Consider the following 12958-nt stretch of genomic DNA (forward strand, 5'->3'; position numbering starts at 1 on the left):
GCAATGAACAGGCATGAGATTTTTCCTAGAATATTACCCCCTGAGATCAATCTGAATCCGGTGAAACATTTGGGGGGAGGTGTGCCAACATGTATTATGAATCGTCAGGCAATGTTTACGAAAACGAAGTTGATGAAAATAAAATACCTGTAAAAATTATGGCGATAAACACAAGTTCTGATTTGCGTCTCCTTTTCTGATTTCATTTTGGCGCTCACTAGAATTTAATATTGTGCTATCCGCTATCGTATGTTGGGAGTGTGGTACAGAATCAGATACAGAGATGAAAAAACATTGTGTGAAAGGTCAAATCGCAAATAAACAGCATCTGTGATTGGCTCATATTTTACCCATTTCGCATAAATACCCTTGTCAGTGTGCTTGTTTCAATAAATAAAATAATGTCATCAGTTGATCATCAGGGACTTTCCCTGTTTGCCAATGTTGCGTGACAGTGAAAATGGCGACTGCCGAGTGAAAGAATTGGATGCTACCAGCGTTTGCGATAGATCAAAAAAGTCACGATGAAAACGCTAAAGAAACACAACGAGAACGTCAGGGAAATTGTGTTTTTGTCAACAATTTTGTCGACAAAGCCTTGTAGATACCGACACAGCCTTGTAGATACCGACACTAATGTATAAAAGGCAGCAAGAAGTTCAGAAGTAAGCACATCCGATCACTGTGGATGATTGCATAAAAATGTTACTTAAATTGCACTTCCAACTTAATTTTAGCCTGTTCAAAATAGGCAACCTTTGTTCTAAAAACAGTTGACTCATCAAAATAACAGAAAATTTAACATGCGTTGCAAAAAATGTCACCACTGATCTAAATGTACTAAAAAATGATAGCTTTGGAATCGTGTGCAAATTTGAAGCTTGAGTTCTTGGGTTAGCTCTGATTTGAGTGACTAGATGCTTAGTAACAACATTACGCACCAGATTTTTTTTTAAGTAAAAAAAGGTGCAAACAATTGAGTTTTAAATATACAACATACGCATGCTGTGTGGAATGGATGTGGACGCACTGCTTTCAAATAGTGAATGTCTTGTCTCTGAATTAAATAATGACGTTTTTCAAAGTTGAAAATCTTTTAAAAACCAGATTGTCTCAGCATCAGGGAAACTTGGGCATTCATGTGCAGCCAAGTCTGGACAATTATCCTATCAGTTCCACTTGAGCCATATCAAGTCCTCTTGAAAGTTTATGCTATTGATTTGGGTCATGGTATTGGAATGATGTAGGTTGTTGTGTTGTTATAGCAACAATCCCAGATTCTTGGCCATTCAGATGGCACTTTAGTGGGGTGCAGCCAATCAGGTCTCTGCTTTAATTCCATTTCTTTTGTTGTGTTCACACCTTTCTTAGTAAGCCACTTGCATTTGCTCCTCCGATCATGCTGGACCAAAAATCCCACCCACCCTCCCAGTAGCTGGAAGGGTAATTCAGTTATCTCATTTGTCCAAGATGCTTCAATAAAAGTATGTCAAATTATGCTACTCTCCGCTTTGTCTGGAGTTTTCTTCAAATCCTGAAGAATCTCGTCAGTAGATTGTCTCCACTTTCTACTACGCTTTGTGATGGCTTTATGAATGCTTTGTATGGAGTTCTTCAAATCCTGAAGAATCTCGTCTGTAGATTGTCTCCACTTTCTACTACGCTTTGTATGGAGCCTCGTCAATACCTGCTGAAACTTGTCTGTAGATTGTCTCCACTTTCTACTACGCTTTGTATGGAGTCTCGTCAATACCTGATGAGACTCGTCTGTAGATTGTCTCCACTTTCTACTACGCTTTGTATGGAGTCTCGTCAATACCTGATGAAACTTGTCTGTAGATTGTCTCCACTTTCTACTACGCTTTGTATGGAGTCTCGTCAATACCTGATGAGACTCGTCTGTAGATTGTCTCCACTTTCTACTACGCTTTGTATGGAGTCTCGTCAATACCTGATGAAACTTGTCTGTAAATTGTCTCCACTTTCTACTACGCTTTTAATGGGAAATGTATGCTTTTATGGATTTTCTTCAAATCCTGAAGAATCTCGTCTGTAGATTGTCTCCACTTTCTACTGCGCTTTGTATGGAATCTCGTCAATACCTGATGAGATTCGTCTGTAGATTGTCTCCACTTTCTACTACGCTTTGTATGGAGTCTCGTCAATACCTGATGAAACTTGTCTGTAGATTGTCTCCACTTTCTACTACGCTTTGTATGGAGTCTCGTCAATACCTGATGAGACTCGTCTGTAGATTGTCTCCACTTTCTACTACGCTTTGTATGGAGTCTCGTCAATACCTGATGAAACCTTTCTGTAGATTGTCTCCACTTTCTACTACGCTTTGTATGGAGTCTCGTCAATACCTGATGAAACTTGTCTGTAGATTGTCTCCACTTTCTACTACGCTTTGGATGGGGACTGTATGCTTTTTATGGATTTTCTTCAAATCCTGAAGAATCTCGTCTGTAGATTGTCTCCACTTTCTACTGCGCTTTGTATGGAGTCTCGTCAATACCTGATGAAACTTGTCTGTAGATTGTCTCCACTTTCTACTACGCTTTGTATGGAGTCTCGTCAATACCTGATGAAACTTGTCTGTAGATTGTCTCCACTTTCTACTACGCTTTGAAAGGGGTATGTATGCTTTTTATGGATTTTCTTCAAATCCTGAAGAATCTCGTCTGTAGATTGTCTCCACTTTCTACTGCGCTTTGTATGGAGTCTCGTCAATACCTGATGAAACTTGTCTGTAGATTGTCTCCACTTTCTACTACGCTTTGTATGGAGTCTCGTCAATACCTGATGAAACTTGTCTGTAGATTGTCTCCACTTTCTACTACGCTTTATGTAGAGTAATTTATGCTTATTTGAAGTATCTTTTTGGCTTGATTGTTTTTGTCAGTGGATTATTTCATTTATTAATATATTTTTTATAGTAAATTTTGGCTGACTTTTCAATAATTACCAGCTTATATAGGGATTTAAAGATTTAATTCATTGATAGAGTTGGCATTGTTTCTTCTTTTGGAGATTTCTGTTTATTTAATAATTGCGTTATAAATATTGTTTTCCAATTCAATCCTCTGTTTGATCCAAAGAGGTATCTGTATTTGCTTAAGATGAAATTTGGTTAAATGTGATACAGAAGTCAATTCTTGCATGTCCAGCCTATATGGTTGGCTTGTTGTACACATTTTTCCAATAATTCTTGTATTGTGTTATTAATAATATTTATTGGAAGATAAATAACTATTTATATTATGTCTTAACTGCTATGAAAGTGCTATGATTATTATATTATTATTATATTATGAAATATATCATTATTTATCATTATTTATCTCAATTATATTTATGTATATGAATATAAAATTGTTGAATGGTCATAAATAGCTTAATAAATGGTCCTCATGATCGGGAGGGCAATGCGGAGTCTAATCATTGCTTTGGTGTTGTGTTTTCCTGATGTCTCGAGACAATAGCCATATGTAAAGCCTAAAAGTATTTTAAAAAAAATTGTGGTCAACATAAAATACAGTACATTATTCAAGAAGTCTATACATAGCTTTAATATAGTTACGCATTGTAGAGTCCCAAGCTATCCTTTTTTTTTCACTTACATTGTAGATCAGCAGCATTGACATTTTTTGCAACACATGTGAAATTTTCTGTTGATGTTTAAATTTGGATGATACATTGTAGAATTTGTAGTTATACTTGAACTGTTGAGTCAAAATGAATTTGAATTTCATGATCTAGTTATTTTGATGAGTCAAACCTCTTTTAGAAACAGTTGACTTGTATGTGCTTGTAAACTATTATCCACTAAGTGAGTAACCCAGGTTAAAGAAGTAATTGAACAAAAGACCGAAGGTTGTGTTGAAGTTGAATTTTCTTAACATTTTATGCGACTGCAAGCCTTGATCAATTGGCTATTTGTTTACTTTACAACTTTTGTTGCTTTAAACATGGTGTCACTGTCATGCTTCATCGATTTTTAATAGATTTTGATAGCTTGGGACTCAAATGTGAAGCTATCGGTGAGCAAATTCTAGACTTGTCATTTGAGATTTTATCTAGATACATGTATTTGTATGGCAAATTGTATTGTATTACAACTTCAAGTGCAATAATTGCAGTCTACAATTCCAGTGTTGGTTTTCTTCTATTCACAGGGATACCTGTTATATGCTTCTGATTTACTTAATGTGGGACAAGTGTGTGTGTGATTTTAGTTGGTATGAGAGTCCAGATACATGTAAAATGGAAGTTATGATATTACCATAATTTCCATAAATCTTGCTATCAGTTTAGATGCCAAAGCGACCAAAGGGCTCTAGATAGATGCAGATGCACATATTGATGCTCTTTGACAATTTTATGAAATATTGGGGCGATTTCTGCTGAAGAATCGCGATTCACAAAACATACAAAAAGGGGTAATTTTTCATTGTAAAAATTATCATGCGCACAATATTGCTCAAAATTCTTTAGAAACAAAAATGCGCAACTCGTACTCAGTTTCAGGAAGCGTTGTCTTAGTTAGGGCAGTGTTGTTGTCATAAAAAGGTATCTTTATATCATTTGTGTTTTTAACCAGAATGGGGGTATTGTTGTAGGGCAAAACATTTGCAAAATTGTTAAGAAAAGGGGTGTTTTTCCTCTAAAAAGTTTGCGAAATTAGATGCAAAAGGGGGTGTTTCAAAGTTTGCAGACTAGCATGAGTACGGGGACCGGAATGCCTGGCGTGGTAGATACGTGATATTTACATACATGTAGGAGTCAAGGGAGTGGATATACATGAATTCCAAAGTGGTGCAATATATACAATGTGTAAGATTTGCGTAAATTTGTGTAATTTTTGGATGCGGAAGAATTTTTGTTTTGTGAGTTTTTTTTACAAAACATGGAGTGAACTTATACAATATACCAGGAAAGTTCTATCTCAACTTTTCTGCATGTAAGGCAAAAGGTGACTTTACAACTTGACAATCCCTGCCATACATTGTGTAGCTTTGAATGAGAGCTGTGAGGCATTGATTGACCTGGTAACAAAATAATATTCCAGTTTCCTGAACCAATTGAAATTGTGTGATAATTTTAATTAAGGGTCCAATGTGTGAAAAGTTACACATTTTGGATTGGATCATAACAGGTTTTTGCTATGTCAGTTGGCTATTAACCGCCACTAGCATTTGCTGAACCAGCACTCAATCAAATTAGGCTCTCTTTCCGACTGGCACATAATTGAGCAAATATTGTACGGTTATGTACCAAATTTTAATAGTAAAAATTTACGAATTTTTTTTTCATGTCCATGTGCATTTCAAACTGCTATTTTGCAGGGACAAGCGCTGCCATAATATTCACTTATTGTTGTTGTTGTTGTTGTTGTTGTTGTTAATTTATGTAGTTTAGTTTTGTCAATAGGTGACTAACATATGTCCCAGACAGGCTAGTATTTAAATAAGTCCCCACTCAACTTCGGCTGGCTACAACCCTGGGGCGTAAATTTGTCACTCACCTTTTCTGGTTTTGATGGATTTCTCTTATGAAATTACTAGTTTAACTTTCTTTTACTTATTTGATCAAAATTGCTCTTTCCTTTCAAAAGTTTCGAATGAAAAACTCAACTGATGATACAGGAAAATTATGCAATTGAGCATTAAGGTATTACTACACCCCTTGATAAATTTGTGACTATTTTTGCATTTTTCTCAAAAAATAATAACACGCTGGGAACAAAAGTTATGTATATTTAGGACCAAGGAATCCAGTTACTACACTGGAATTTCAGTGACTCAAGTCAAGCGGTATGTTATTTGAGAAAAGAGGTATCGCTAGAATGAACTTGTCTTGAATCACTGAAATTTCAGTGAAGTAATTGGATTCCTTGCCCCTATAATATACATAACTTTTGTTACCTGTGTGTAGTTATTTTTTTGAGAAAAATGCAAAATTATTCACAAAATTTATCAGGGGGTGTATTACCACCTTAATGCTTTATATTTCTTATGTATTTAATCATTTTAAGCAGTGAAGCAATCAGTGAATATAAATTAATTACGAGCCAAAATACATGTTATTATTGCAGTTAAAAAATAACAATGATTCTAATCGTAAAATTAACATTATGCTAATTAATATTAATAATTAAAATCATAGGTTTTCTCCTAAATTTCTTTTTTTTTTACTGAAAATATATATTTTAAATGTGGAGCTATTAAAGATTTGAAATTTAACTTCTCTCTAGAATGTACCGGTACTCTAGGTTTTTGTTTTTTTGAAGCTTGATGGCTAATATCAGATGGTGCATTTTGGTCATTATATTTCAAATTTGATAATTCACAACATTTTGATATTTTAGTCATATCATCCTCCCCTCTGTAATGCACTGATGTAAGATGGGAAAGACCATTAAAAGTATGCGTACATGTAGAGCCTGACAAGAGCTTTATTTTGAAAGCTTTTTTACATTATTTAGTTGTGGAGCTGCATTTTTTTAAAATTTGACCCAGCTGATAGACAATTAATTATGTTAATTGGCGAATTAAATTTTTGTTTTATGCAAAAAGAGGGGAAAATGTGTTATTTGCTTGTATTGAGATGGTGTATCATCACCCTACTACGATAATTGCTCAAGTCATTTATTGTAATTTTGAGAACAAAATATGGTTCAAACATGCATCAGTTTTAAATCAACCTAATTATTTCTGATTATTCCTTAAGTTAATTTGTATCATTATTATTTTTTTTCTCGTGCAAAGATTGTTTTGCATGCTTGAACCATATTTTGTAGAAATGTGTGTTTTTCGAGATAGACCAGTATGTGATGCGTCCGATGACTTATATGGAATAGAAAATGTGTACATTGCAGGATTATCGCCACATTTAATCATAGAGGAGTATCAGCAAGCTGTTGCCAACGCAAGTAGTACAGGGTGTCCCAGAATGATTTATACTGGAAAAATTGAATTGTTTTAGGTATGAAGAGCATTACTATTGGTAGTATTTTTTTAAATTCTAAAATTTACATATTTAGCTTTCTTAGGAATTTTAGATTTTAGAAATTGGACGTTTCTAATAGAAGTTACAGGATATTGTGTTAAAAATGGTGAATTCCAAGTTTTGACAAAACTACCTATTTTGAAAACCTGTACATGTACAATTATTAGCCGATCAGCACAAAGTTATTTGGAAAATGTTATGCAGTATATTTGTTGTGTCCTGTTCTTATACATGTTTAGTCGATATCTATCGATTATTTATGATGTTACGAATATAATGTTATGGAATAAAGGATTTTTTAGGCTTGAATGACCTTAAACTATTCTTTCCTTGGCTGCAGTTTTGAAGACGGTTATTGCGATGTGTGAGTTTCATCATTTGAAATGCCGGTAGAGATGGATTTTTCATGAAAGTATAGGGAAGGTTCGTCCTTTGTGTCACACCATGTATTATTTGTGTCCACAGTAATTGGCAAAACCAAGGCTACGTAATGGAGAAGATGAAAATTGAGGGAAAAAGGATCCTTGAGGAAGTAATATCCTCTGTAATAATGCCATTTTTGGGTAAAAATTGTGGTAAAAATCACATATTATAAAAAAAGTATGTTTTTCAACTTAAATATCTGAAGTCATATTGAAATGTTTCACTTAATCCCATATCAAGAATTATTCAGCCTTGTAAGCTCTACTTCTGTGCCAAATTTGGTGTATTTCCTATAAAAGAATGTAGGATTTCTCCAATATATTGCACAGTGCGGCTGGGTGATGGTGATAAAGGATCCATGTCATGATGCCGTTGCACTGTAAATTACATGCATGCAGTTTTCGTCCATTTTCAGTAATAACAATATCACGCCAAAACGAATCAAGCTATTTCCATGAAAGTCACAGAATAAGTAGGAGACATGTGTGTCATTGTATTGCACTTATTAAAATTAGATGTACTGTTGACTATATATTTTTGATATTTTGTTCAAACACGGTATAAATCATTCTGGGACACCCTGTAGTAAAGCTTACCATATCGAATTGTTGTGTGCCTACGAAAAGTAAAATTTCTGGACCTATACCACAATAGCACCAGCATAGCGTGGGAACGGTGTTAATTTGGTAACCACAAATCGGGTGTTTTTTTCAAGATTTTGTTGGAAATACATAGATTTGGTGCATCAAATTTCAGGATGGTAATGAGTGAAATATATGATCTATTATATGATATCAAAAACACATCAACAATGAGAAAAATAGAGGGGATGAGGCTGTCGACCGGGTTATGGACCTTTAAAACAAAGACTTTTATCTCATTTCCTCAAACTGGAAAATAGATATTTCACATGTAACAAGAGTCAGGGACTGTCTTTTGAAATTTGGAGGAGAGGATTAAATAGCTCTTCTGAAACCTTCAAGGAGAGCTGTTTAGAGAATTTACAATAGAATGTAAGGAGAGAATGGTCAACTAAGGAGAGCTAAAAATCACTCTCCTATATCATCTTTAAGGAGAGCAGTAGAGCGATTACTCTCGCTCTCCTCAAAAGGCAGTCCCTGCAGAGTCCACATTGACATTTTAAGCAATATGAGTTTAAATTGTGTGGGGTTTTGGTATCAATGGATACCTGCACCTGTATGTGAAAAACATTGTATGCAAATTTATGCAATAATATTCACAGGTGTCATTTTTAGTTGTGATCTTGTACAATGTACGTAAAAATTGTGTTTATGTACAAGTAAAAAATTAAATAATGAAGAAGTAGGTGGCCTATATGCTTCGCCTTAGCAGGGCGTAAGGCAATGCAATCTTGACAGAATTAATATAAGGATCGGAAATAAATGGTACAACTACAAGCCAGAGAAATCATGTTTTAAATGATGATTTTGGTGCTTGAGCAAACTGGCATGAATATTTAAGTGAGAAAAAAATCAGCAGGGATTGAACCTCGGTCGCTGAATTACCAGTCCAGAGCCTTAAACAACTGCACTACCTAACATGAGTTCACAGTTGGTACTTGGGCAATCTCAACTAAAGTCCCCATGATAACTATCTCACTGCGTAAATCAAAAATGTTGCAATTTAGAGCTACTTATATTTTTTAAAAACTGGACAAGACAAGAAACAAAACAAGACGGTTAAACTAAAAGACATAATGTACATCTTACAAAATGAAATTGGTAAAAAATTTTCAAACTTGTGCCGAATTAGTTGTGTGTTGTCACTGTTGTCAGGTAAACAGCAATTTTGAAATACCTGTGAATGTCATAGTCCATGTTAAACTGCTAAAAAATAAAATAGCCAGTGGGGTTTCTTTCACTTTACCTTGTATTATTTAGGTTTCAATTGGACAGAAACCTTTCCTGACAGTTACTACTTATATAGTCAGCATTTTGAGTGAAGAAATGCTTGAGTTAGGAAATCGTACATTGTGGCTTTTTTTGTTTTACTCCATTCCTGTGTAGTACTCGTAATGTTAATGTATTGTACAGAGTGATTGTGTATACAGGTTATTAACACCTGAGATGTGTGATGTGCTGATTGGTTACTGTGTGTGAGTGAAGATGAGATATATATGCTGTCATCGTTGTATCTATTCAAGTCCAAAACAGTCCAAGGAGTGGGGACTTAAAAAAAAAATCGTCATTGGCAGTGTATTTTGTTATGGGTATATTTTAGTGTTAAAGGCCCTTTCAGTGATTTCACAGGAACATTAAAAAAAATGGAAATTTGTCAGAGTTGCTTAGAAATAAAGAATAAGTCTACAGAATTTCATTAAACCACTTTTCCCTGAATACATCGACAAATTAGTCAAAAACAGAAGTTTTAGAAAGGTTTTCTACTTCAACTAATATCAAATGTAGAAAATAGCAAATTTTCGTACAGTGCGCCACCAATCGACTGGAAAAACTTCCTAGTCCAGTGTTTCTAACACGGGGGAAGTAGAGTCTGAATTGATTTAAAACAGGCGCTTAATTTTTGTAGAAGAAAACAAAATAAGCAATTAAAGGTCACCGAGGCAAACTAACGGTCAATTCAAATATGAAAAACAGTTAAAATTGTGTATTTTGTTTAAAATAGTAGCTACTGATGTAATAAGTAGTAGAAACAATACATAACGCGTGTTGGTACGGTGGAGAGTGAGCTTCTTTCGATCTCGAGTCGGACTTTTTGTACTGTCAGTATCAAAAGTCCAGAATCATGCAAATGCTTTATTTTATCTAAAATACACGGCTTTCGACCGAACCACTAGCAGGCTATGTTAGCACATCTATGCCAATTACAAAGGTACCAAAATCTGAATTTTGATGATTTTTACGATCGTCCGGATGAGCAAATCACTGAATGGGCCTTTAAGCTGATCACACTTAGATTTTGCAATTACCAATCTCAGATCTGATGATTGACAAATCAACAGATCCGATTCCGATTCTGATTATCATAAAAGAATTTCCTAAGAAGAGTTGATATTCCAGTTGATATCCATACATGACATTAATCTTCCACACAGGGGCATGCGATATTTTTTTTTTTTTTTTTGGGGGGCTTTGGGCGCCAACCCCGGGTAAAAGCAGGGGCAGAAGACGAAGGGGTGGAAAAACCTGGGCAAAAAAGATGGTGGCAGCAAAAAAGTAAGTAGTAAAAAAAAAGGGCGGAAAAATTGTTAACAAATGGTACTAAACCTCAAAATGTGTTGCTTTTAGTGTGCTAGCACCTAAAAACCTTTTTTTTTGCTCTTCACTTTTTCAAACCACTGAAAAAAAAATTGGGTCAACCTTTTTCGGGCTGTTGGGGAAGGGCGGCAAAATTGAATTTTCTTCAGCCCCCGGGGTTGGAGCGGCCACGGTACGCCACTGGGGGGTGTAGATTTCAAATGGAGTTACCTGAATGGGTGGCTCCATTTGAAATCTACTACATATAACATTTAAACGAAACATATTGTATAAACTGTGATAAATATATTTGAAAAATGTAAATAGTTAAGTAAAATGTATGGCATTAGTATTAATTTTGTTTCAGTAATTTTACCTTATCAAAATACTAGTTACATACATGTATATTTTTCAATGATTTATACTGACTACTTGGCTATACATTAATTTGCTATATGTATATACTCTCAAAAAATTGTTATTGTATTTGTCTGGAATCGGGAGTAGTCCTGAAATTACGAATGCTCTGCAAGTTTATTCAAGCATAAAATGTTGCAATAAAGGTATATTGCTGATAGCGATCGATAGACAAAAGTGATGCATGCTGGGAAGGAAAAGGGCTCAAATTCACGATCACGGATGACGAATTCTATAGCTTTTGAGCCCTTTTCATTCCCAGCATGCATCATGTTTGCCCATCGATCTCGATCAACAATATACCTTATTCCACGATTGTATTTTGTAAAATTAATGTAACATAGGGTCAATTATATTGTTTTTATTTTAAATTCCATCAGTTTCCAGAACACGACTTCTACGGTGTCAGTGACAAGATCATGCTGTTCAGACACACGCCGACAGAGAACCGTTACGTCCTGCAACCAATCACCTCCCCCAATGACATCACAGAAGGAACACTTGTTGAAGCTATCTTATCAGGTTTGTATAAACCTAGGCAGAAGGGTGAGTGGTCAAGTACATTTGCATGTGAAAGCAACAAGTGCCAAAGCTGCTGCTTGGCAGTTTAAAATTGTTTGACACGGTATACCCCGCTATTGTTTGTTTCACACAAATTGCTTGCCTGTAAAGCAGTTTCCATAGATGTGCACTGAGCTACTATTTAATTGTGGGTTCACTAAATATATGTATCATAGTTGGCAGTGGTGATACAAACCCACCCTTTTTATTTCAAACCCACCCTTTTTATTTTATACCCTTTATACCAAAACCCCGAAACCCACCCTTTCTAAGCGTGGTTACACTTATCACAGATAAGTGGTTATGGTGGTCCAGGAGGTGCAGATTTGCATCCAAAGAGAATTACATGAGTTTTAGATGACCAAACAGAATGGGATTTCAATATTTTTTGTGTTTCATTTTAGTGTCATTCAATTGGAAATTACTTAAGCTTTGAGATTGCAATTTTTGATTTCTAAACCCACCCTTTTTATCAGTGACCACACTTTATATTTGGACACAGTACACATTTTAGCCAGAAATTGGTAAAATCCACCCTTTTATGCATTTTGTGGACCCTTCAAACCCACCCTTTCTAAAGTGTGGGTTACCAACAGTGTGTATGTACAAAACCACATAGCCTACTCAGAGAGAATGGTTGATCACACAGTGCAATGGTACAGGTCATGAATAAACACGACTTTGTAACCCTACTGATGACAGTAACTCGTAAAAGTACATTTTGATTATGTGCTATTGCTATTATAGAATGCTATAGCAGTTGGTGGTGGGTAATGTATGTATTATACATTGTACAATCACTGGATCTGATGAGACAATATATAACAAAGAATGATATTTTTATACTTAGCATTGATCATTACCAGCTCAAACTGTTGTATTAATTGACATTAAAGCAGCTAATATGCTTGCTACTTGTTACTTTCACCTTCAATATACTCCTTGCATATTTCAGTGAAACAATTACAACATTGTCATAAATTAGTAATCAACTTATAATTAACCAAATTGCAATTTATTTTCTCTTACTCAATACGATATTTGTCTATTCTTTACAATTGATTTTGGTGGTATGGTTAGAAAAATGCCAGATTGCTTACGATCTCTCGGAATAGTTTTGGTACTTTATGGGAAATTCATCAGCAGGAAGTAAAAGCTGATAGAGCTGCTCCTTCATTTGCACAAACATGATGTTAAAAATTACACGGATGTTGCACATTGGCTTGTCAGAGCAATATTACAAGTTCAATTTATGGATTGGAGAAGATGTAATTTCGTGCTTTATTTAGACAAATTGTACGTTTCACTATGTGGGGAGTATTGATTGCTTT

The 12958-nt window shown here is 35.0% G+C and overlaps 1 protein-coding gene across 5 annotated transcripts in view; it reads left to right on the forward strand.

Moving 5' to 3' along the window:
• The window catches only part of LOC140147786 (serine/threonine-protein kinase D3-like), a 77239-nt gene that overhangs the window by 7560 nt on the left and 56721 nt on the right, over window positions 1-12958 (forward strand). For 4 of the 5 annotated variants that reach the window (XM_072169536.1, XM_072169558.1, XM_072169551.1 and 1 more), the window contains exon 2: window positions 11447-11612. In XM_072169536.1, coding sequence (XP_072025637.1) covers window positions 11447-11612 — 166 coding nt within the window. The remainder of the gene's footprint in view (window positions 1-11446; window positions 11613-12958) is intronic. The other variant, XM_072169544.1, reaches the window with a different exon arrangement.

The sequence above is a fragment of the Amphiura filiformis genome, chromosome 1 (assembly GCF_039555335.1).
Source record: "Amphiura filiformis chromosome 1, Afil_fr2py, whole genome shotgun sequence".
In the NCBI taxonomy this organism is placed as follows: Eukaryota; Metazoa; Echinodermata; class Ophiuroidea; order Amphilepidida; family Amphiuridae; genus Amphiura; species Amphiura filiformis.